The sequence below is a fragment of the Canis aureus genome, chromosome 5 (assembly GCF_053574225.1).
Source record: "Canis aureus isolate CA01 chromosome 5, VMU_Caureus_v.1.0, whole genome shotgun sequence".
In the NCBI taxonomy this organism is placed as follows: Eukaryota; Metazoa; Chordata; class Mammalia; order Carnivora; family Canidae; genus Canis; species Canis aureus.
Genome location: NC_135615.1, coordinates 13,158,487 through 13,185,722, shown reverse-complemented (window position 1 = coordinate 13,185,722; position 27,236 = coordinate 13,158,487). Strand labels below are relative to the sequence as shown.

Genomic DNA, 27,236 nt, shown 5'->3' with positions numbered 1-27,236 from the left:
TTATCTTATGTATCATTTCTTTGTGTATAAGTCAGAAGCAAAGTGTTAACTTACAATGGTATTTTGCTTACAGTTTTACATTTCTAAGTAAATAAGAGTTTTTACCTAATTTACATTCATAGTTTTTAGAAATTGTAGGGAATATTCACTAACTTACAAAGAAATAACACATTGAAAAATTTTATTATTGAAAAGTGAAGTTGTAAAATCATAGAAATATCTTTGTATCTCTGCATTGTATATATCATAAATTTAAGAACAGTGCAAATTGGTTTTAGGTATCAGGATAAAATTGATTGACAATATTTTTATGTACTATAAAATCCATAGGTGCAGTTTAATAGGACTGTGGTATCTGATACTTTCATGTGGTTAGGTAAGAAAGAGGATCTGTTTAAATTATATTTCCTTAAACTATAAAGGTTTCTAAAACTTTCTAAAACTAAAAGATAGAAAAAAATAAAAGGGGAAAGAATTCTGGGAAGAAAGGTGAGGAATTCTTGGTTAAATAAACATTGCATTTTGACATTTAAAAGAAAATGATAATTTGGTACCATGGAGATTTTTATATCAGCGGATATCTTTATAGAAGAATATTGAATTGAAATTTCAGGAACAAGCAGCAGATATCAATGTATTTTAAAATCACATATAGAAATTAAAACCTAAAATTTGTAGTTGATATAATCATTTTAAAATATCATATCCCTAAAAATAATAAGTAAATAAAACATCACATTTAAGTAAAATATTTGTCTTTCAAACCTGATTTTGAAAAGTTCAGAAATACAATAATTTTCTTCCAACAAAAAGGAGCTAATTTTTTCTAAACTACTTCCCTTTCCTTTATTTTTCAGGTTACTATATATGGGTAGGAGCTAAGGATGCTTCTACTCTTAACCATTTAGACAGCAGAGCTTATTTAAATAGCTCTGTACGTCACTGCCTCAGCAAGAGCTGCCATCTTCAATTCTATTACTCCATGGAAAACAGTGCTCTGAGAATAAGACTATATAATAATAAGGGGAGAAGAAACTTGGATTTATTTCAAAATCATTGAATAAGTGAAATTCCATTTTGGCAACTTGTGTTTCTATTTCTCAGTTGTGTGCAGGCTTTAGATATTCTTTAACTTAACTTCATTTATTATACCTTTGAAAAGAAATATTAAGAACCTGGTTTAAGACCTACTGTCATATAGGTGTGCCTGGGTGGCTCAGTTGTTTAAGTGTCTGACTTTTGATCTCACACTGATGTCAGGGTTGTGAGTTCAAGCTCAGTGTTAATTTCCATGCCTGGCATGGAACCTGCTTAAAAAAAAAAAAATACTCTCATGTAGAACATGTAATGTGATAATTTGCACAGTATTATTTTTTTTTTAATTTTTTTTTAATTTTTATTTATTTATGATAGTCACAGAGAGAGAAAGAGAGGCAGAGACACAGGCAGAGAGAGAAGCAGGCTCCATGCACCGGGAGCCTGATGTGGGAATCGATCCCGGGTCTCCAGGATCGCGCCCTGGGCCAAAGGCAGGCGCCAAACCGCTGCGCCACCCAGGGATCCCTGCACAGTATTATTTTGAAAAATTGTTAAAATTCATGGAAGTATTGTAAAGAAATTATAGGTCTAATTAAAAACAAACAAGATATTTGAGGTTCTGTATAGTGGCTCTGTACTGACATTCTGATGGAATCTGTTTTGGATTTTAGATCCATATATCACTAGAGCTATAGTTATGATGGGAACAAATTACTTGTTATGGTACCAGTAGATACAGTTTTGGAGACTGGTAATTACTGTTTAAATACAAACAAATGAGTCATTGGAATGAGAAAAAATGGCTTACTGAGTAGAATGAAAGTTGCTGTGGTAATGCTAGCAAATAAGACAAATCCAAACTTTTTTAATTCCCCCCTAACTTTGATTGAAAACAATCCTCCACAAGTGGTAAATATCTGAGACACTGAGAATTTCTATTGTGAAGAAAATTATTTATAGATAGAAGTAAAAGAAAGAAAATCACAGGAGTAAATAGTGATCATTCTAGCAATGGGAGACATTTGATAATAATTGCAGGAATTCTAACAGGAAAAAGGAAGACAGTAAAAATATCCCAGTCAGATTCTTTTGGCTTCAGCTGCTTCAAATAAATCTAGTTGAAACTTCCTCCTGACATTGGCCAGATTCATTTTCCAACAAAAGTTTATCATATGTTCTTATCAAGTATCACGAACCATCTGTCAATAACATTTTCTTCTCATCCATTTGCTTCTGCAATCTGAATTAATCCTCAGGTATGACCTATTACCTGCCTATTATTGTGAGAACTGAAAATTTAAGAGGAATTCTCTTTTTCTTCCTAGTTCTATCACATCACCCATTTCTTTTTTCTTTTGTGTCATTTTCTTCAGTCCAGTCTTTTTTCTTCTTCCTCTTCTTTTCTAGAACATTCACAGAGTTCAAAAGCATGAAATTGGATGAATATGCTCATTAGATAGCCTAATACATTTTGTTTGTTTTCATGAATGAGACACAATTTCTAGCGTTCTGAAAATATGTTATATTTGTATGACATATCTGCATAGTATTTGACACAAGAATAATTTTGTTGAGTTTATATTACAGCTAAAGATGCTTTAAAATATGTGGTTCTGTGATAGTACTTTTCATATGACAGATAATTATTATTCACTGAATGTTGAGTGAGTTATCTTAAACAAGTAGAAATTTGTGTCATATATCTTCTAATCCTAAAGTTATCTTAATCTGCCATGAACATCAGTGATGGGTTAGAAACTTTGGGACTGTATAGAAGATATCATCAACAAATTGACTTTAGATACCACATCATATAATAAGAATAGAGTTATCGAAACTCCATCTCCTGCATTATAAGAAAAGAAGTTTACCATGGAGAACTGATCTAATGTACTAATCAAAATTAGTTGGGGGGTATATCCTAGAATACTGAGTGGTTTGGTGTATTAGTTTACCTAGTATTCTGCAAGGCAGGGTTCTACCTTTTCTTACACTGTTTGCTCTACTCTATACATATAACACATATTGATCACCAATGTAAAATTTGCATCAAAATACATTTAAATTGCAAGTTGAAGTTTTATCACAAAGTTAAAAAGGACTCCAAACCTAACATTTAAATGATCATTTACATCTTCCTTGGATAGAATGAAGAAAGCAACCATTAAGGTATATGCAGGTAAATCAAGAAATAATCTAGTGATGATGCTAAAAGTGGCTTTCTTTATTTTCAGGAGACATTAGAACTTGAGAAGTAGAAAACACAGGTGAAAGGCAAGTTCCTAAGTAAAGAGTTGATTCTTAGGGTCAGCTTAAATGTGTAGCAGTGCTAATCCTTGAGCTTAGTTCTCTGTCTCACATCTATGAAATCATAATCATAGCAACAGCCTATCTTTTATCCTGAAGAGAGTTTCCACATCAGTGAACCAAGGGTAGTGGGGTACCCAGCTTGTGGTACCTTTTAGATTATTTTTAAAATTCCCAGTGACAAATAGGAAGAAGACATAGCTGGGGCAGGGAAGAAAATACTTTAGAAAGTATCTTTTCTTGTATGAAACAGTTTTTACAGGCCATAATAAGCTTTCCTTGCAGGAATGTCTTTGCCAAAGTACGTGATCCTATTCCCACATTTATTCAAAAGTGATTTAAATGGAACAGAAACAACAACCTAGAATTTAATATCTTTGATTTCCTCACTGAAAGAGGGAAGGATAAGCTAAGGTCTCCAAGAGATAGAGCAATTCTTTCCTTGAAAGGTAAAATGGCATTATTGATCCTAGTCTGGAGGAGTAAAGACATTTTAAGAATTTTTATTGATTGACTGATTGATTTTAAGGTAATAGAAAATTAGAACATCACTTGAAAGGTTTTTCTGAGCCAAGGGGTTTCTTTTTCACATTGACGCCTATTGAAAGTACCCAGGTAAGAGTCTGAGAATGAGAACAGAATAAAATAAAAGTTGATTTTATTTAGTTGGAGTAAACTCATTTTCTTTTTCATTACTTATGTTGTGAAGCAGGAAAATGTGATATAGAAATCTGTACTTCATAATATACTGTTAACTTAGCGTACAAAAAGCTGTTTAAGTTTAGAAAAGAATTCTGCTTGCTTTTCAAAAAAATGTAAACACATTCTTCTTTGGGTAGAACAGAGGGGAATTAATTAGTCTTAGAGGAAAAAAGAGTACAAATTGCTCTAAGTTATTTTCATAAGATAGAAGTGAAGGGACGTGATGAATGCAACATGCCAAGCAGTTTCACTTAAAGCGTCTGTGGAGGATTTAAATGTATCAATGCTAAGTAGCTGAAGTTGCATAGGAAATTATTGAAAGAAAAATTAGTTATGTGTCCCAACTTTGTGTAGCTCTAGTTCATCCTGAAGTGACCCAGAAGCTCTCAGCTCAAAATATGTCTACCATGGATGGTTCACTGTCATGTGGAAGTCTTAACAGCTGATATGAATAAGTAATAAAATGAAGTACATTTTAATGGGTTTAGACTATCTTCTAAAATATTTAAGACTTGGAAATTGGAGTAGACATCAGAGGGTAAAGGACTAAGTTGAAAATAGATTCATTTTTAGAAAATGTTGGCTATGAATGAAATAAGTGAAGCCAGGAGATTAATGCTTCTAAGAGTCTGAAAAAGTGTGTCATATGTCATTTGAATTGCAACTAGATGTCACCTTCCAGTTGTTTTCTCTCTCACAGTAGAAGGAGGGCACAGACGGTCTCAGAGCTCAACCTGAGAAACATTTATGCCACTCTGTATTTTCACTATATTGATACATGAAAAAAATCAGTGCATCCTATGGGTAAACATTATGAAAAATATGGTCTATCTTTAGTAGAGAAATGTCAAATTAACCTGCATGTTTGATGGAATCTAAAGAAATTATTATTTCAGAGCATAAAAGCATGGTCATAAATCATAAAGCACAACAACATATGCAAAACTTTGGACTACATTATAGACTTCTTTTGCGTATCTTATCTCTTAGTATAAGTAGTACAAGTAGAATGTAATTTTGCATACACTTTGCAACCTGGAAAATTATCATTTTACAGATGCATGACATAGCATGCTCTGGAAGGCACAAAAAGGTCTTTGATAGAATGACAAGAGAGTCAAATAGAAATATAATCTCCAGAAAATAACTGTATTTTTTGGAACGTGGAATGAATTCTCCCATAGAAAAAGATATGTATATAAATTGAGATTGTCCAGAAAAATATATCTGATAACATTGTTTTTTTTAAATATTAAATGTTGGCTTGTCATTATTTTTAAATATTAAGTGTTTTTAATATTAAGTGTTTGCATGCTGTTTCTTTTCTAATGTCATGGAAATATTATAAAATGTAGTAATGTTAGTGGGATGAACATTTAGTAGTTGGCTTTATGAATTTCTATTTAGAATTGTATTTTTGGAGTACAATACTTTATTTAAGATTTCATTCAAGTGTTTGTCCTGTCCTTACTTTCCATCATAAAAAAAGCAGCTTTGCCATGTAGACATGCTTTATTTCCTTCTTATTTTTTTTAAAGTTTGTTTTTATAGAGCAGATTTAGGTTCCTAGCAAAATGAGGTGGAGAAGTACAAAGATTTCCCATTTTCCTGCTGTCCCCACACATGTACAATCTCCCTATTATCAGCATCCTCCATCAGGGTGGTTGGTACCTTTGTTATAAATGATGAACCTGCTTTGGCACATTATCATCACTCAAAGTCCATAGTTTACATTACGGTTCCAGCTTGGGGTTGTGCATCCCATGGGTTGGACAAATGTATGATGACATGTGTCTACCATATGTTATCATACAGAGCATTTTAACTGCCCTAAAAAAATTCTCTGGGCTCTGCCTTTTCATCTTTCCCTGCCTCCATTTTATTGTTCCTTTAAAAAATGTTATATACCTTTTTACCAATACTTTAGGCTTCCCAGTACTTCACATTATACAGGTAGGGTGAAGTCTGTTGAAATGTAATTGAGGGAGTACATATGTAAATATGAGAGTGGAATTTGGGGAATGAGTAATGTTGTTTTACTTGAATCAAAGGAGGAAGAAATCTTTTGGACATTCAATACATCAACTGACAGAAAATGGGTGAAAGCAGAGATGTTAATACCAGAAAGCCTGAAGACAGTTAGGGTACAAAATGGAAAAAAAAACGAATCTCCTTTTCTATTATAAGTTTAACTTGTAACTTTGCAGTAGTGAATTTTATCACCCATTGTTAAATTTAAATTAGGATTTAAATTAAGGATGTGGACTTGTATATTTGGAGAGAGCAACTGCCTACTTATTTTCATTGTCTGTAGCCTTTCCCATGGCCATGTTTGCCCTGAGTAGGAGAGCCAGAGTATGACAACTCCTGTTTAGAGCTGCTTCATTTTACGTGGGCTCCCTTCCTGGCCCCCCCATCCCCATTACTATACATTGCGAACAAGGAAGCAAATGGCATTATGAAGCAGATAAATAATACATTGGTATTAAAAATCCATAAAGGCTATAAAAATGTTTTGAATGCAGTAATTCACATCTTTAAAAAACATGGTTGTATCTGCCTGGGCAAAGATGTATCCAAAATGTACATATGCTCAGTGGGATGCTGTCTCTTAAAAAAAATTAACTTGGGATTTTGTGTTGTATATAGAGTTGAGATTGTGTAGAAAAGTATCTCTGTTAACTTTTTAAAACCTTCATATTAAATGTTTACCTGTCATTTCCTTCTTTTCTAATATCATAGCAATATTGCAAAATGTAGTAATGTCAGTGGGATCAACATTTAAATAGCTGGTATTATTAATTGGAATTCGTAATATATTTTTGAAGTGCAGTATTTTATTTAAAATTCTATTACTGGGCAGCCCCGGTGGCGCAGCGGTTTGGCGCCGCCTGCAGCTTGGGGTGTGATCCTGGGGACCTGGGATAGAGTCCCACATCGGGCCTGCTTCTCCCTCTCCCTGTGTCTCTGCCTCTCTCTCTGTGTGTCTATGAATAAATAAATAAAATGTAAAAAAATAAAAAATAAAATTCTATTACTTTTGTGATGTATAATGTATAGATATGTTCATGCAGGATTGCGAGTGTAAAATAATAAGACTGTATGTGTGGCTCATGAAACCAATTTCATTCCTTTATGGTAATACCACACATATACATTTTGCTAGGTGTTGAGAGGGAGAACCCAAATGATACTGAACTGTAACCATGAAAATTTTTAGAATCCCATTTACTGCTGAGATTGGAATTTCTGAACCATAGCATTTTTCTATTAATCACAGCAAAGTTGAGGTTTATATCATAGCCTATTGAATTAACATTTGACACTATTTTAATTTTCTAAGTTGATATTTATCTTTATAACTTCTGAAAGAGGTACTAAATGATTGGAGTTTCATTCTTTTTATAAAAACTGAATATTAAAGTTTATTTTGTTATTTAACTCAAAAATAAACTGAAATATAAAGAGAGTAATTTGGGAGTTATCCTAGATGTCCAGGGGCATATTAAATGTAATTAACTTTCAATAATAGCACCCTTTGGAAATCTAACTTTAAATTCATCAGTTTTTGAAACCGAAACTGTTATCATTTATGTATATCAGATCTCTTGCTGCTATGAAAATATATAGCTGTAGATCCAATAATCTATATATATATTTATATTATGATATTCACTATGGGGAATGTATACAGCAGAATACAAGATTTTCCTATTATTACATATGATTTAAATTTAATATTATTTTCTAGGCTAAATTGTTAAATATATTTGTAATCTGAAACTTGATCTTGAGTAATTCATATATATATATATATATTCCTCATATTTTTGCAAAGGAGAAAAATCTACTCAGATTTTCTATTTTTCATTCTAGTATCTTATTCATATATGAATTACACCTAGTTCATTCATTGCTGTTCAATAGTATTTTCTGTCATAATGGAAAATTTAAGTATCTGCGCTTTCCAGTATGGTAGTCAATAGCCACATATGGCTACTGAACACTTGCAATGTCTCTAGTATTTTTGAGGAACTGAATTTTAATTTTATTTTAGTAAATTTATTTATTTATTTATTTATTTTAGTAAATTTAAATTGAAATAGCCTTTTGTAGCTGTGGCTACTATATTGTTGGGCAGCAGAGAATCAGTTATTTGGTAGAGTCTATTCAGCTATTCATTTCTCCTCTTCACTCTTGTGTTAGGTAATCATTGCTTTTAGTAGAACTTCAAGAAATATTATTACTTTGAAAATATCTTACATTGGAATAGCAAGTATGGTTGCTTTACTTACTAATATTGTATACCTCCAAAAAAAGCTAGCGATTCAACTGGAGAAAATGAGATTTATTTCTTTTAATTGGCACTTCTTTGTTAGAGAAATTATTTTTTGTGAAAATGGATTTTTATATTTATTCTTTTAAATGTTCTATTCTTTTCTTGTGTCCCTTGCTATTTGCCTACTATTTCCCTACCTGCATTCCAGTGCTAATTTCAGTAGTATAAAACCCAGATGCAGTTATAGCTCTTGGTGTAAAAGTAGTGAAAATGCTTATTCTTTTCCCTGAATAGTAAAGAAAGAGAGCCATGAAAATTATGCTCAAGTAACAAGTTTGAAGTCAGGGACAATGCCAGTGGTTAAGTGGCATGTTGCATTTCACTAGATCATGAGTGGTTTCTCAGTAGGCCTCGGTGGATGTACTCTTTCTACTCCTTATAATTTCCCTTTGGAGACATCATATTATAAATTGCTGACTTTTCTTAAGTGTAGGGTTTTTTTTTTCCATTCAGACCAATTATGCATGTGAGTCAGGCTTTATGAGTAGGAATTTTATTGGTTGTACTTGCTGGCTGTTTTAACAGGTGTTTTTTTCAGTAATTATTAAGTGTTTATTCCTTTTTTTTTTTTTTGGAGGAGTCTCTTAAAGGAGATTTTAAACTCATAAATTTTTTATGTTTTGCTTTTTGAAGATTATATTTGAAGGGACTATATTGAGCCAGAAAGGTTTTATTGGGTTGAATCAGCTCTGGGTCTATGCCTGTGCACTTGCCCCGTCCAGAAAGCTTTGCTCAGCTGATGAATTCACTTGTACCAGTGGCCAGTGCATTGCCCAAGAATCGGTCTGCGACTCTTGGCGGGACTGTTCTGATGACAGTGATGAAGATCCTGCAACTTGCTGTAAGTGAATTAATGGTTTATTTGTCCACATACTCACATTCATGACTGTGGTTGGATTTAAAAGTCTTTGCTTTCAGTGAGGTAAGGGTAATATGTATGAAATAAAATGAACATTCTCATTCTGAAGCTATTAGCACTACTATTCTTTGTGGGGTTTCTATGCTAACTTAAGCCTTTGATGCTTTTTGTTAACACTACAAATTCTATTTGTTCAAAAAAGGAATAATTGTGGTGTGTGTGTGTACTTTGGTTAAAGAGGAAAATGGATAGGAGAGGAAAGCTCTTTATACTTCTCTCTTAGCAGACATATATTATGAATTGCTGACCTTTATTAAAGTATAGGGCATTTTCGATTTTGACCAATTATGTAGAAAGCTGTGGGGAGGGGTAAAAGAGGAAGGGTTGCCTAGAAGGCAGCCATGATGACTATAGAAATCATGTCAATCACGGTTGCTATCATGACTAGGCAAAATTTAGGTTCAACACCTGCCTTTTAGGACTTTTATGGAGAATCTTTGATAGGAGTGATGACAAGAAATCTAATTATTATTCCAATGTAGTTGTATTTGAAAGGTAATATAATTTAATTTACAACCCACATGATGGTTCTCATATGAGGTAACTTAGCAACTATGATATTTGTGTCTCTTTGGAAACAATGGATTCTAACTAAATGAATCCAAATCCCATATCACCAAGTGGGTCTTCTTAATTATTAAAAATTTGACATTTATTTTGCTGCACAGTTTTATTTTAGTGATGTATTTTATTGAACAAGAGAAAAATATTGCAACAAGATAAATGTCACCTTTTTAATGAAAAGTTCTTGGTATAAAATGCTTCTGTTGATGGGTATTTTTAATTTCATTAATTCCTCAGACACCTAGTTTTAACCCTAGTTTTATTTTTATTTTCTTTTTTATTTATTATTTATGATAGTCACAGAGAGAGAGAGGCAGAGACACAGACAGAGGGAGAAGGAGACTCCATGCACCGGGAGCCCGACGTGGGATTCGATCCCGGGTCTCCAGGATCGCGCCCTGGGCCAAAGGCAGGCGCCAAACCGCTGCGCCACCCAGGGATCCCTTAACCCTAGTTTTAAACAAAACAATCTACTTCCCAATATGATTTCAGTGGAATTTTTGGGTGCTTTTCTCACTCAAAAAATTATGTGAGGACCATTCATTTTCTCTAATGTGACTGGCAATTTCTTTCCTATGCTTTAAATTTTCTTATAAGCTATTTGGTCCACTTCTTTTGGAGAGATTTATCTTTCTAATGGTTTGAATTATTCTCACTTTCAATGGTTGAAAGTAAATATATCTCCTCTCTTTTCAATTGTGCATATTGACACTTAGATTTTTTTCTCCTCCCCACTCCCCCCTTGCAGTGAGGAGGTTCTTTATGCTCTCCTTTTAATTGGTTTTCTTAATCAAATTCCACCTGGACTGTTAGTAGGTGTTTTAGCATTTGATTTCGAGTATATTTTCCCATTTCTCTTCCTTTGTTGAAGTTCCACTGGTTACATATTTGGGAATTTTCAAGTGGATTCTATGTTGATACCATTCTGCTATTTGCTTTTTTTTTTTTTTTTTTTGAATGAAGGGACAGATGTCCATGCTTATCAACAAATAGCGTTAGTGTTTAAATTTTCCAACTTATGTAACTTCATTTGAACAAAGAAAACCTGGCGTGCGTGCTTGCTTGAGATCAACTTCCTATAGCTTTTATGAAATGAAAATGTAGCCATTTTACAGATTACAAAACATTTATGTATTTTAATGCATATATATCCATCTATTTTGATGTCAACATGAGTATTTCATGTCAATATTTGTACAGTCGTGTTTGTTTTGAGAAAATTATTTATACAGCAATGGAATTATTAGAACTGATATGACATTACACTATTTTCTGCACTAAGATATTTAATACATTTGTGCATATGTACACATGCTTATATATATTTTTACCAAATAGGAGAAACTTCCCTTTGAAATTTAAAACCACTTTGAAACATTCTACACATATTGTTTTTAAAAAATATTTTATTTATTTATTCATTCACTTGAGAGAGAGAGAATACACAAGCAGAGGGGTAGAGGGAATCCGCAGACTCAACCCTCAGTGGGGAAGTCAATGAGGGGCTGATCTTTATTTTATTTATTCATGATAGACCCAGAGAGAGAGGCAGAGACATAGGAAGAGGGGGACCCCGATTCCTGACTCCATCTCAGGATCCTGGGATCATGCCCTGAGCTGAAAGCAGATGCTCAGGCGTCCTTCTACACATACTTTAAAATTTTTGTTTAACAAATTGACTCCGTAATGCAGACTTTTGTTATAAACAGAATTCTTAAGTTCATGAAGTGAATGAAACATGCTTCTATCCCGTCTTTCTGACCTTTCAAACAAGCTAAAACGCCTGTAACTTTTTCCAAAGAGCATCGCTATGACACCAAACGATAGATTCTAAGAAGTTGTATTGAGGCATCATTGCCTTACAACAAATACGCTAAGCACCGCCTGCAGTTCGTGGAGCCCGGAGGCCCCCTGATCCTTGGTGTCCCTTCCTTAGGGAGGAAGGACACAGCCAGCGATTGGCCCGGGGGGCGGAGGTTCCGAGAAGCTCGGGCGCCGGGGCGGGGCTACCCTCCGGCCTGCCCTTCCGCGGCCTCGCGGGCCGCACCTGCCTCCCCGCAGCGGGCGGGCGACTGGGGGCACCCTCTGGCCGCGGGGGAGCGCGCCGCGGGCTCCCCCCTCCCGCCCCGGGCCGCGCCCGAGAAGCAGCGCCGCGGGGTGCAGGTGTGGAGCCCGCCCGGGGCGGGGCGGCCGCGGTGCAGCAGGGCGGCGACCCCGCAGGGCAGCCCCTCCCCGAGCCGCGCCCCCAGCCCCGAGCGATGCCGCCGCGCCTCCTCCGGGAAGGCGGCGAGACTGCGGGCGAGCGAGCGCGGGCCGGGGTGCGGGGAGCCCGGGAGCCCCGTGACGCAGGAGCCGCCCCCTCCCCACGCGCGCCCGAGACGTGGAGACCCCCGCGCCCCCAGCTCCCAGGGCACCGATGGGCGGTTACCGCTGCAGGGACCGCAGCATCCCGTGGCCGGGGCCGGCGCGCGCTGCGTAGGGGCGCTCGCAGCAGGGTCTACCTTCAGGCGACTTTGCGGGACTTGTCAGAAGCCTTAGAACTCCTCCCGAGGGGAAGATCTCCCCTGTCAAAGTTGTAGACAGACTAGATGCTCCTGCTCAGTAAAACTTCGCCACTCAGGCCCCAGAAGTCCCCATCATGGAGATGTGTGGGGGAGTCCCAGGGGCCAACACCTGTGACAGCACTTCCAGCCTCAAACACATCATTTAAATGAACGTGGAAAACGTTCCTGCAAAACGGGCGTTAGAGAGCAGAAAAGTGACTTTTTTTTTTCTTTTTTCATACCTCTTTTCTGCCTTTTCGGAAAATCGTGTAGGAAAGGCCGTATTTTTTCAGCACAGCTTTCAATAAAAGCATTGCAAAATAATTGGGGGGGGACGGAGAGTGCCCAATACAAGACTGTTGACTGGAGGCTGTGTGCTGTGCAGAATTCTGAATTAATTCATCTTGCATGACTGAAACTTCATAGCCATTGAACAAAAACTCACCATTTCCCTGTACCCCCTAGCTCCTGGTAGCCACTGTCCTACACTCTGCTTCTAGGAGTTTGAATATTTTAGATAGCCACGTAAATGGAGTCTTTATGCTAAGTAAAATACGCCAATCACGGGACAAATCTGCATGATTCCAAGGGAAAGATATTCGACAGTTATTAATATGCTCCTGTATAAGACAGGAGCTTACATTGCAATGTATCTTTAAATATTTCTTTTATTTATTTATTTATTTATTTATTTATTTATTTATTTATTTATTATAGTCACACAGAGAGAGAGAGAGGCAGAGACACAGGCAGAGGGAGAAGCAGGCTCCATGCACCGGGAGCCCGACGTGGGATTCGATCCCGGGTCTCCAGGATCGCGCCCTGGGCCAAAGGCAGGCGCCAAACCGCTGTGCCACCCAGGGATCCCTCTTTAAATATTTCTATATTTAATTAATTTATTTAATTAAATAAATACAATAGACCTTGTTCCAAACATACCAAAGGGTATATACATTGGCTAGCTGAAAAATTTACATATAAAATATTCCTAATTTCCAGACACATGCTACAATATGAATGGACCTAAAAGACATTATGTTAAATGAAATAAGTCACAAAAGGACAAATATTGTATAATTCTACTTATATAAGGTACGTGGAGGAGTCAGATTCATAGAAACAAAGCAGAATGGAGGCCAGGGGAGACGGGGGAGGGAAAGATGGTACATTGGTGTTGAATGGGTATTGAGTTTCACTTTGCAAAGATGAAGTTCTGGAGATGCGTGATGGTGATGGATGCACAAAAGTGTGAATGTACTTGCTGCTGAACTGTACATTTAAAATAGTTAAAAAGGGGGATCCCTGGGTGGCTCAGCGGTTTAGCGCCTGCCTTTGGCCCAGGGTGCGATCATGGAGACCGGGGATCGAATCCCACGTCGGGCTCCCAGTGCATGGAGCCTGCTTCTCCCTCTGCCTATGTCTCTGCCTCTCTCTCTCTCTCTGTGACTATCATAAATAAATAGAAATTTAAAAAAATAGTTAAAAAGGTCAATTTTATGCCATCAATGTTTTATCACAAAAGAAGAAAAAGTATACATCTTTTTCAGTTGTGGCATGGAAAAAGACTATTTTTTTCCAAAAAAAAAAAAAAAAAAAAAAAAAAGGAAGGATAGACAGATTTATGTTCAAATCAAAATTGTGTGGGAAATTCTGGAGGATAAAAAATTTCTTTTAATTGTAGGAATTTTATAGAGCTTTTAAAATGCTAATACACCTGGGTGACTCAGTCAGTTAAGCATCTGACTCTTGATTTCAGTTCAGGTCATGATCTCAGGGTGGTGGGATCACACTTCAAGTCAGGCTCCACTCTCAGTGTGGAGTCGGCTTGAAATTCTCTTTCCCTCTCCTACTTACCCCTGCATGCGTGTGCCTGCTCTCTTGCTCTCTTGCTTTCTAAATAAATATTTTTTTTAAAGATTTAAAAAAGAAAATGCTGTAAAAATGGTGACACTTTACAGAAGAAGTTGGTACAATATTCAAGTGAAAGTTGGTACAATATTCAAGGGAAAGACTCTTAAACTAAGAATCCAATGCAGTGCATTTAATGTATTCTGTGATGCTGTCTCTGAATTTTTTTTTATTTTGAAGAAAAATTGTGCTAAAAATTTCCTATTTCCTATATATATATATATATATATATATATATATATATACATATATATACATATATATATACACACACATATATATGAGAAAAGATCCTGTGGTTACTCAATAAATATTAACAAAATGTTTGTATCATATTAAGACCTAGTATATGCTTATTGAATGGAACATTCTCCATTTATCCCTATACATATTTTTTTCTAATATAATAGAAAGTTGATTTACTTCTGAACTAGATGATTCATAAATATTTTAATTTTCATGATCCAGAAGAATTTCCCCAGCTACCAGAGTGAATTTTTTCTCTCCTGCCAATATAATGCAGTGGTTAAATATGCAAGAGAAAGCTTTGTCATAATTTTAAAATATTACTCAAGTGAACTCAGCAAAATTTCACTAAAATTATGAACAGTGGCATTTCTCATGCTCTGATTAGAAATTGTGAAGTGTGTTCTACAATCACAGAAAGTTAAAAGCAACAAAATAATCAAAATCACTGTTTGTAATGAATATATTCTACTTATGAATTGATGCTTTTTTAGATTTTATAGACAGGTAGCATTTACTCTATATGGCATAATCAGCATTTATTAGTGGCCAGAATGTGTCTCTAATGACACATTGGATCTCCTGGTTTTCTTCAGATATTTATAACTACACTCTAAACTTTTTGAATTATGTAGGGAAATTTTAATGGAAGAATCTAAACTTCGGTGACTGAAATTTGATATATATTTTATAGTGCAGTTAGGTTCTAGAATATTTAGCTTTAAAAAATGTCCTTTGAAGTATATTGAGATAAATGTCATTATCTCATAGATGAGCAATTCGCCAAGATTTTTTTTTTAATTTTTTTATTTATTTATGATAGTCAGAGAGAGAGAGAGAGGCGGAGACATAGGCAGAGAGAGAAGCAGGCTCCATGCACCAGGAGCCCGATATGGGATTCGATCCCGGGTCTCCAGGATCGCGCCCTGGGCCAAAGGCAGGCGCTAAACCGCTGCGCCACCCAGGGATCCCTCACCAAGATTTTTATAGAGATGACTGCATCGTTTTCCTTTCATATATTTTGAAGGTGATGGATTTTAAAAACTAATTTTCATTTTTCAAAGGACAGGGTGTTGCATGTTTTGTGGGAAGTGCAATGATTGACATTTTACCTGGTGAAATATCTGGATAGTTAAATCAACTTTTCTTCTAAAGCCACACTTCAACATTGATCCAATCCAAAGTTATTTTGTCTTGACATCTTCGTATCTTTGCAGTTCAGTGACCTAGGTACAGTTGTGAAGAGCCTGTGGAAGGATTTGGTGATGCTTGGGTCACGTTGTACTTTCCATACATGCTTACTGGCCTTATTGCCATTTCCGTATGCTGCCTCATTGAGGAATCCGACGGTTACTTCTAACTTCAGTGGTCACCTGCAGTGCATAAGATTGTTATTTGCACAGATTTATTTCCTTTGTGTATTAATATACAGCTTTTTCAAAAAAATTATTTATTTGAGAGAGGGAGAGAGAATGAATGGGGGAGGTGTGAGGGAGAGAGAGAATCTTAAATAGACTCCCTGTTGATCGTGGAGTCCCACATGGGGCTGGATCTCACCATCCTGAGGTCACAGTCCTAGCTGAAACCAAGAGTCGGATCCTTAACTGACTGAACCACTCAGAATCCCCCAATGTATAATTTATTGACCCCCTACTGAGCAATATTGAATTTATCAGCCAAATAGGAACAGTTGAAAGGAAAAAAAAAAGAAGAGGTATTACTTATTATGCTGGGACAATAGGCATAAACTGTGGTGACCCAGATGTGTGGTCACCCTACCCATGGAAGATTTTCTTCTTTTTTTCTTTTTTTTTAATGTAAGATTTTCTATTCCAGGAAAGTGTACTTCAGGGAAGAAAGGTACCCTTGGAAGTAAGTGGAAGGGTTTCTTGATCAGGTCCAAAACCAAGTATTTGGAACCTTTAAGCACATTTCAGAGGTCAGATATGTATTTTGAGTCTTGAGTATTTCTGCACTCTACCAATTGACTTAGAAGAGGCAAGGTTCATAGAGAACCAAGGAACAAGACCAGAGGATTTTCCTGATGCCCAGAGAGACCATCACAGCTGGTCTTTGGTGATTAAGTCTATGGCAAAAAAGAGAAGAGAGTCTTCTTTGAGGAGTAACTTTTTGTCAGTGATATCCTATAAACCCTGTAGGCAGAGCCGAGTAAAGAAAATCACATTCAGGGGATCCCTGGGTGGCACAGCGGTTTAGAGCCTGCCTTTGGCCCAGGGCGCGATCCTGGAGACCTGGGATCGAATCCCACGTCGGGCTCCCGGTGCATGGAGCCTGCTTCTCCCTCTGCCTGTGTCTCTGCCTCTCTCTCTCTCTCTCTGTGTGACTATCATAAATTTAAAAAAAAAAAAAAAAGAAAGAAAGAAAGAAAGAAAATCACATTCAGAAGCAATAGATTTTCAGCTAGGTATATGGGTGAGTGACATTTCCTTGTATATTGATTCACCATTAGGTGATACACAACATTTTTTCATTATACTGCACTTAATTCATATTTATCTTTGGGGAAATCTATTTAAGGGAGAATAAAGTATTTGCTTGTAAAGAAAAAAATAATATTCTATATCCATTATATGACTAGCTAAACAAGCATAGCTCTGAGATCTAAAGGTTGACATGTAGAGAAATTTTAAGTGGCAGCATTACTTGCATAGTGGACTTGAGTGTTTTAAGAATTGCCATGCTAGTAATGAACTATCTAGTCGTGAAACCAGGCGTCCCTGTTTATAGAAATTTGAAGATCCTTTGATAGTTAAGATACAATGAGCTTACTCATTATAATGGTCAAATTGGTCATATTATAATTTTTTAAAATATTTTATTCATTTATTTGCTTACTTATTATTTAGAGAGCCTGAGTGAGGGGAGGGTGTGCAGAGAGGGACAGAGAATCTCAAGCCGACTCTGAGCCAAGCCTGGAGCCTGATGCAGGGCTCGATCTCACAGCACTGAGATCATGACCTGTGCCAAAATCAGGAGTTGGTCACTTAACAAGTTGAGTCCCCTGGGTGCCTGAATTTGGTCATATTATTTAAAATTGAAAATAATAAGAGCAGGCATATGATGATGGAATCCCTGGTTTCGGGAGGCTTCATAGTATATAAGCTTTGGTGTCAGACATTTTAAAGCCTGGATGTTCCATTTACTAAATTTACCACAGACAAGTTGCTTAGAGCAGCTTTTCTTTTTAGCGGATGATTACACTTACTGTGGAGGGTATTTGAAAGGTCTAATGGTAATATATGTTAAAACAAACAAACAAACAAACTACCCACAAACCTGGCACATACTGGGAACTTCTGGTAACATGTCTATTGTTCTTATTACTAAGATAGCATTTGGATCCTAGGGAGCTTGTTAAGACTTTGGATATAGTCTGGCCAAGAATTATTTTGTCCCCTTTCTCCCAGTGTTGTAAAAAAGCTTATGCATGAAAAGGAATATAGGGGTGGTGGAAGGGGAGGAGGGCGGGGGGTGGGGGTGAATGGGTGACGGGCACTGAGGGGGGCACTTGACGGGATGAGCACTGGGTGTTATTCTGCATGGTGGCAAATTGAACACCAATAAAAATAAATTTATTATTAAAAAAAGAAATAATTTTTTACATTGTACTGATTTATTCCCCAAGCTATTATCTAAGATAGCCTGATACTATGATTCTTATTTCATTCAAAGGGAATTTAAACACATAAAAACTAATTCCTCAAAAGCACACATCAAGTTGTTAGAATTTCTAGGTTACTGCTCAGTCTTGCTACTGTATCTCACTAATCTGGTGGCGAAACTGGTAAAGACCCATGAAGCTAATAACCCCAAACACCCACTTAATCTAGAACTAGTTCCTCTTTTCTTAAGTTATTTCTTTGCATTATTTTTTTCTTCAAGTTTTTATTTAAATTCTAGTCAACATAGTGTTATTAGTTTTAGGTGTAGAATTTAGTGATTTATCACTTACACTACCCAGTGCTCATCACAAATGCCCTCCTTAATCCCCATCACTTGTTTAACCCCCATGCCCCACCCACCCTCACTTTGTTCAGCATCTGCTTCCTGCTTTGCCTCTTTTTTTTCCCCATCTTATGTTCATCTGTTTTCTTAAATTCTACATGAGTGAAATCATATAGTATTTGTCTTTCTCTGACTGGCTTATTTTGCTCAGCATAGTATTCTCTAGTTCCATCCATGTCATTATAAATGGCAAGGTTTCAATCTTTTTTTATGGCTGAATAATAGTTCAGTGTGTGTGTCAGTGTGTGTATGTATATACCATATATTCTTTAAGCATTCATCAGTCAATGGACATTTGGGCTCTCTCCATAATTTGGAAACTGTTGATAATGCTGCTATAAACATCGAGGTGCTGGTATCCCTTCAAATCAGTATTTTTGTGCCCTTTGGGTGAATACCAAGTAGGGCTATTGCTGGATCCTAAAGGTAGTTCTATTTTTAACTTTTTGAGGAAACTCCATATGTTTTTTTTTTTTTTTTTGTGATCAAAGAAACTTAACTATTTCCCAACTATTTAGTTGTGTATTAAGAAGCAAACAAAAGCAAGGGTCAGAGTATTTAATTTACCTGCAATTCCAAAGTGCCTAGACTTTTTTTTTTTTTTTTTGAGAAACTGTTAAAAATAGCATAAGGGAATGAATACCAAGGTGCCAGCCACAAACTATTCAGCTGTCCAGAATCCATTCCCCTCTTTCAAATGGATCTTTTTAAAACTACTAACTCGGCAGGCGAATCTTGTTAGTCTTGGCAGATGAATCAGTTAACTCCCTGAAAAGCTGTAGTTTCACCTTGCATCTCTAAGTACAATAGAGATGGCCAGCCAGGATGAAATGTGCCAGACTTTTAGTTAGAAGCATATAGAAGGGTGATACCTCACCCAACACATGGAAAGTTATGCTGTTGGAAAAAGTAAAACTATTCGGATAATCAGAAAACATTTATTATAAAGTGAAATGATCATTCAGCCCTCCGGAGTTGGTTGGCTAATATGAAATAAGTGTTTCAGGAATTAAGTTTCCTACCTAATTTCTCTTCACTGGTTTTCCATGTGGAGCAGCAAATCATCTCACGTGTGACTTTGAGTCTGGTTTCTGCAGCTGGGAGCCATTTCTCACAGAAGATTCACACTGGGAAGTCACGAAAGGATTGGCCAGTGGAGAGAACCACCTTCAGGATGCTGATCACATGGCAAACACAAGTCATGATAGGATATATTCCTCCTAAAAAACATTTTGTTGCCTTTCTTTCATGTTGCCAAATGATGATACTATCCGTTTTCATTTCTAGTTATAGACCATATGCCTGAGACTCTGGTGTGTCTTGCTGGAAACTCTCCAACATGATAATTTGAAATTAATTGGGTTTCCTGAAAAGAGTATTATTTCAATAACCAAGATTTTTGTTGTCTCACTTTTTACAAGGTTGGGTTGAAGGCATGGCGAGGGGGGCAGGTCTTCCGATAATTTCCTCTAATTGCCAGAACTCATGTACAGTAGCCTTGCTTTCTTTTTAGAGCAACCCAATTTTTGCAAAACAGGAAAAAAATAGTTTAATCTTCCTTCTGGAAATAGAGAACAGAGGTTTAGCACTATCTATAAAAATAAATTGACAAATACTTGAATGCAATGTAATCATTCTAAAAGCTTCTTTGTAACAATCTTCTATCTTGTGTATTTTTTAAAATATTTTTATTTTTTTAATTTTTATTTATTTATGATAGTCACAGAGAGAGAGAGAGAGAGAGAGAGAGAGAGAGGCAGAGACACAGGCAGAGGGAGAAGCAGGCTCCATGCACTGGGAGCCCGACGTGGGACTCGATCCCGGGTCTCCAGGATCGCGCCCTGGGCCAAAGGCAGGCGCTAAACCACTGCGCCACCCAGGGATCCCCTTTCTCATGTATTTTTAACCACCATTACAATTTTTACATCGCTTATTAAAATAGAGCAAAGGACACGTAACATTTCAATAAGGATTTCTGAATCTCCAAGGAAATCAGAAGGGTTTTGTTCTTTTTCTCATTTGTGTGGATGTCATTGCCTAGGTACAGGAGTCTCATATTAACTTTATAATAATACAACTGTACTGTCGATCTTCTTTAAGCTCATATAGCCCCCTTGGAGATTATTCTATTTATTTCTCCTTTGAGATTTCCAAAGAGGTATGCTTGAACTAACAGTGTTGACAGTATTTTAAATTACAACCATTGGAAACTGGAGTTGGTGGGGAAGCATGCAAGGGAATAGGGAGTGAGACTTTGGCCATCCATCTGTTGTCTAAAACTGTAAACCCAGTTTAGTTGACAAGGCTGTAAGGTCCTAATTTTTCTTTTTTGTACCAATGAACCTTATTTTTTAACATTCTGTGGTGGATTAAAGTGTGAATCAGGACTAATTATTGGAACTCTAAGTTAATAGTCCATTTTCCTCAAGCTCATATACTGTTTCTTTTTCTTTTCTAAAACCAATTACTGAGAATATATCCTATATTAGACCTGGGGTACACAGATGGAAGCCATTCTCCCTGCCTTTGGGGTGGTCTGAGGTCTAGTAACCAAAGCAAATAAATGAGGATTTGCAATAAGATATAATAAATGTTTTATATGAGATGGAGGGTGACTCAGGTGGAATCAAGATGTTTTCCTGAAGGAGGTGACTCCTGAACTGAGCATGAAGGGAAATGAGAAGTTGCCAGAAAGGCTGAAATAAGGAAGGAGAGCTGCCAAGGGAGATGTTCTAATTGAGGGAATATGCTAGAAGAGGATGGGAGAGTTGCAGGTGGTTCTAGTTGAGAGACACATGCTTGGGCAGAGTACAGAAATGATGAAGCAGGCGAGGAAAGAGGGGAATTACAGAGGGCTTAGGAATGTGAAATTTCTCTGGAGGACCATGGTGACCATTCAGTCTATGAAAGCATGTGACCAATTAGTTTTGTTCTAAAAGGCGGAGACACAACACTTTCTGTAAGGCCGGAAGCATGTCGGTGATCCTACAAACGAAGCTTCTCCAGTGGCTCAGAGGCTGGGACTTGGCTTGGTGAGGGGTGCGGGGTAGAAGGCTGCAGTTAAGAAACGTTTTTTATTTTGCATGTTTATTTTATTTATTCATGAGAGACACAGAAAGAGGCAGAGACATAGGCAGAGGTAGAAACAGGCTCCCTGTGGGGAGCCTGATGTGGGACCCGATCCCAGAACCCCATCATCACAGCCTGAGCTGGCTCAACCACTGAGCCAACAGGTACCCCTGCAGTTATGTTTAAGAGGTGTCCGGGAAGAGTGAGACTCTGAGACCAAGGGCCATCCTCATTGGGAGCTTGTCTGTTGGTGTGTTCAGATTGGCCCTGCACTTGGGTCCCTGGGAGCGATGGGCTTGCTGTTTTGAGAGCCATGAAGCTCTGCCTTTGGCTAAATGGCTAAGTGTGACTCTTTCTACATGTATGTTTATCAAAGTGTTGGGAGTGGGCTGTGTTACAAATAAATCAGTTTTCTGTTAAAAAAAATAATCTTGCTGAGATGAGGGGAATAGAGAGTGTGCAAGACTTGGGTAGATAACCATGAATGGGTGGAAGTCCTAGGGAAACCATATGCAGGGCTAAACCAATGCAGTGATTCCAGAAGCTATTCAGTGCGTATGGTGGCCTTAGGTGACGTCTCCCACAGCAGGGTGGCAGAGAGCACTGGTTGCCCAAGGCTAAGTTAGGATGTTGTTGACATTGCACAAATCTGCTAAATGCCTTTGTACTCTTTTTTTTTTTTTTTCAGCTAGAAAATAGGGAAAATCAAATTATCCTTTAGGTAAAATTATTATGCGGATTAAATGAAGTAATTCCTGGGAAGGTTTTTTGTAGAGTAAAAGCCTATTCAATGTTAAAATCTATTTGTTGTGCATTCTGGTCAGAAAACTAGGAATACCACCAGGACTTTGACAATTAGAAAACATTTATAAGCAGTCTTCTGACATCTTATAATTACTGTTTAATGATGATTTATGCTAAAAATGATTCTAAAAGTTCCCCTTTGTTAAATATTGAAGGATGCATTTTTCTTTATCTATGATATAAACAATGTTAACAAGTAACAAACTGATAAAACTAGGGATGGCTTTTAAAATTGAAAGTGAGAGCAGCAAAGAAATTACAGCTGTTCTCTAGAAAGGGTAAATCAGGGGCATCTTGGTGGCTCAATGGGTGAGCACCTACTTTTGATCCAGGTTGTGATCCCAGGGTCATCGGATGGAGTCCCGCATCAGGCTCCCCAGAAGGGAGCCTGCTTCTCCCTCTGCCTATGTTTCTGCCTCGCTCTCTGTATCTCTCATGAATAAATAAATAAAATCTCAAAAAAAAAAAAAAAAAGGCACATCAGGGAGTACCTCTTCCATCCAGTCTGTTCTTCTTCACCTATCATTGTCATTATCAAACTTAAAGATGATCACTAGTGGTCTTACATCATAAATGAGGAGGGGAAAAATCAGTACCAGGAAGTGCAAGGACAAATGAAGTGGGAATTCTGGGAGAGAAGCAGCAGGGTCAGACTCATGGTTCCCACATTTAAGACTGTAGACTTATATCAACCTATTATGTTCTTAGACATTTGTGTCTGTGGGTTACAGCTCTTTAAAAACCTGTTTAATTGTCAGTATTTTTCCTCCTATATGTACACTCCTAAATGTAACTTTATGTAAGAGATGAACAGCTTGACATTATCTAGCTCTTCTTTTTAGGGTAAAATCTTGATTTTTCTAAACTTCCTTCTTTGGTTGGTTCTTATTTTCCAGTTCTTAGTTGTTACCTTATTAAATATCCAAACAGGCAACTCATGTTAATTATCTTGGACCTTTATCTATGCTCATGCCCACGTATGTATATATAATAGATATGTATACATTTAAAGTTATAGGTATTTTGGCGACTGTTTGTTTTTACCAAAGAATGAGATCTTATTGTAGCTATTATCTCTATCTTGTTTCCTTTATTAAGATAGCTCATGGCAATTCCTCCAAGTCATCAGTCCTTTTGTATTTTACTTTTTCTGTTTTTTATATATATTTAATGTATTTATATTGTAATATTTATATAACATATTATATAAATATTTAAATTATATAATATTATGTTTAATTATATAATATATAATGATATTTATTTTTATTAGTGGAGTGACCTCTTGGAAGACTTTATTATGGGAAGGGCATTACACAAATGATGGCACAGCCTGCCTCCTTCAGTATCAGGGACCCTGCCATTCATGGCACCCCACCCAGGTATCTGAGGGCCCTGTCCATCTGTTAAAGTATAACTTAAATGCAATAAAATTCAACCTTCACTGAGTTTGAACAAACATATATAATTGTGTAGCCATCAGAAAACTCTAGATATAACAGAGTTCCATTCCCCCCTCCCAAAGCTTAATAGTCCACGTCTGTCTCATTTCCAGCCACTGACATCCACTGATCTGATTTCTATCCCTATGGTTTAGCCTTTTCCACAACGTCCTATACATAGGATCCTGCAGTATGTGGCCTTTGGAGTCTATCTGTCTTGCAGTTAGCTGAATGGATTCGAGACTCATCCATGTTGTTGACTGCAGTGGTAGTTCCTTCTTTTTTGACTGCTGAGTAGTAATCCATTACATCGATAAAGCACAGTTTGTTTATCCATTGATCAGTTGGAGGGTATTTGGGTTCTTCCTAAATGTTGGTCTCTACGAATATTCTGCAAAATTTGCATACAAGTTTTTGTTTGGACATAAGTTTTCATTTGACTTGAGTGCTCCATCCAATCCTTTTGTATAATTTTTTTTTTCATTTTGGTGATAGGTACAAGAGCCTTCCATTTCTGGCCCATTGTGACCTCTGGGAAATGTTCCAGTGGCCCATTTCAGATAGTTTTCTCACGTCCATGCACTGGTCAGTTGCTCAGGTGGGGATTTGGGGAAAGAGGAGACTCTGCAGATCTCTGGACCTCTCTCTCTTTGCAGCCCTGTCATCCTGGTATGCTGCCTTACGAACTCTAGGCACTTGAGTCTCCCCAAAGTAGCACCTCCATCTTTTCAACTTAAAGACACCACCATACTCCTCCTGGCTCCTACCTTTCTACATAGAGCTAGAAACTCTATTTAGGTGGTAAGCTAGGGAAATAGTATGGCTTAGCTCATTTGGTTTTCCTCTCTGAGAGATCATTATCCTGTGTTCCTATATTTTCATTGTGCTACATAAACCAATGTCTAATGGATCGTGTATGGGTGTCTTTTTCTGTGTGTTTTGTTTTGTTTTTGGCTAGTTCAAGACGACTGAATCTTGTCCCTGATACTCAACATTGCCTAGAAGTGGAAGCAGCCTAATTTGTTGCTTGCTTAAATTCTTTGGTCTGGATATGGCAAAATGTATCTATCCTATTGAGTGACAATATCATGAGAGTGCTGCAAGATCCATTCTTGTACACATTTTCTTATATAGGATGCTTTCATTTCCATGCAGTAAATGACTATGACTGGCACTATATATTTTTAAGATGTACTCTCCCCTTAAATCTTAATACTTAAAATTCCACTAACGAAATAGGAATGCCTTTTTTCATTTGTCTATCAGCAATAGGCATTATATTCTCTAAAATTCTTCTAATCTGTGGGTATAAAGTGATTTCTTATTTGTAACCCTTACTTATATTTTATTGACAAATGATCTTTTCAAATGTCTCTAATTTCTCAGTTTATTTAGGTCATCTCTAATTTCTCTAAATGTTCTGAAACTTTTGGTGTGTAGATTTAAAAAACACTAATTTTTTTAGGTTTTTGATATGCTTACAGCTATTATAAGTTATATTAACTTTTTTGGTGTTGCTATTATATAGAAGTGCAATTATATTTTTAAATATTGATCTTGTATCCAATAACTGCTAATTTTATTATAGTTAAGAGAGTGTGTGTGTATATATATATATTATTTTAAAAATTTTTTACTTTCTAGGTTCACAATTATTTTCTCTGCAAATGATGATTTTTATTTCCTTGTTTCTAAATCTTAAGCCTTCTGTTTTCTTTGTTTCATTGAACTGGCTAGTGACTCTGGACAAATGTTAAATACAACTGGTGATAGCTGCTATACTTCTTATTTCAGAAGAAAATTTTCAGTAATTCAACCTTAAGTGCTATATGTGCTGAAAAATTGTTTTGTTTTATTAGATAAAAACGTTCCCTTCTATTCATAATGTATTTTTTGTCTGTATATATGAGCCTATGTTAAAATTTGTCAGATTTTTTTCTGTATCATTATAATCATATCATCATTATCTTTTGTGTTTGTTCATAAGGTGAATTTTTAAAAAATTAAACCACCTTTGCATTTATGAACCAAATCTTACTTGGTTTTGTTTATGGTATTCATGATTTTTATTATATATCATAATATTGGTTCATGATATTTGTATCTATATTTATAAATCTGGTTTCTACATGTTCTCAGATCATGTAGAGTCCCTTCTAGACCATTGCATTAAAAGCAGGTGCATGCTTTGCAAAAGGTGAGGTTGTGGTTGGCACGGACAGTGTAATGCACGGAGGCTGACCCCCTCATTCTTTAATTCTTGTACTATGTAGTCATGTCACCCTTCTGGGTTTGTGGGTGTACAGGAATTTTACATGGAACAATTCAGATTACCAGGAACAATCTCCTTGATATACTATTATCCCATTGTTCTCTTAGTATATTCTGCATAGAAGACTTATAAGAAAGTAAATCCAGAGACATTTTCCTAGAAGTCCTTTTGTTTTATAAATATTAAAATTCTCTTAGGATTTTATTTAGCTTTCAAATACATTTTCATTAAATTAATATTTTAATATCTTTTCATCTAAAACTATATTATTTCTATTTAATCAGAGGGTTTATGGTCTTCCACAAGTTTTTATAATTTTCTTCATTAAAGTTCTGTTCTTTTCTTTTTAAAGTTATTCAAACTTATTTTTTTGTATTGCTGTAATTGTGAGGAGAATATTTCTCACCATTTCTAAATCTAGGGTCTTATTCTAAAGTTAAAAAAATAATATCTGTTTCTATTTACTTTACCAAATTCTCTTATTAATATTGTAATTATTTAAAAATAGAAGCCTTGGGAGTTTCTACTTTTACTATTATATTATTGGCAAAACATGAGAACTCTATTTTCTATTATGTTTACTATAATTTATTATTTTCAAGACTATCAGATTCACTAGGCCTATAAGATAATGTTAGTCTAAGGTAATATCTGTTATTAATAAGGATAGAAATCTCTGGTTTCTTATTTAATTAAAATAGCTCTGTTTGCCATTTGGGATATTTATTTTGGAGTTGGTCTTAGTCTTCATTTAATTGTTTACTTTTAATATTTTCTTTTTTTTAAATTGGGAATGGCTATTTTTTTTCTTCAGTCTTCTCATTATTTGTTGATCTGAGTCTGATTTTACCCTTTGATTTGTTGATCTGATTGACTATGTTGATAGAGCAGCTAAATTAAACTCAGCTTCCATTCTTGGAAAGCTCTGATTAGTCAGGACTAATATTTTTTATAGTCCTGACTGATTTAATATTATCAGTCAAGACTTATATTTTTTATAAGGATCTCAAATGTAATTGATAACTTTATAATTAGAATTTTATATCTATGGCCATGA

The 27,236-nt window shown here is 36.2% G+C and overlaps 1 protein-coding gene across 1 annotated transcript in view; it reads left to right on the top strand.

Annotated features, from left to right (window-relative positions):
• The window catches only part of MALRD1 (MAM and LDL receptor class A domain containing 1), a 759,283-nt gene that overhangs the window by 65,167 nt on the left and 666,880 nt on the right, over nucleotides 1-27,236 (top strand). The window contains 4 exon segments of the mRNA XM_077896425.1: nucleotides 858-1,021; nucleotides 6,096-6,191; nucleotides 9,020-9,227; nucleotides 19,650-19,795. Of these exon segments, the coding sequence (XP_077752551.1) occupies nucleotides 858-1,021; nucleotides 6,096-6,191; nucleotides 9,020-9,227; nucleotides 19,650-19,795 (614 nt within the window).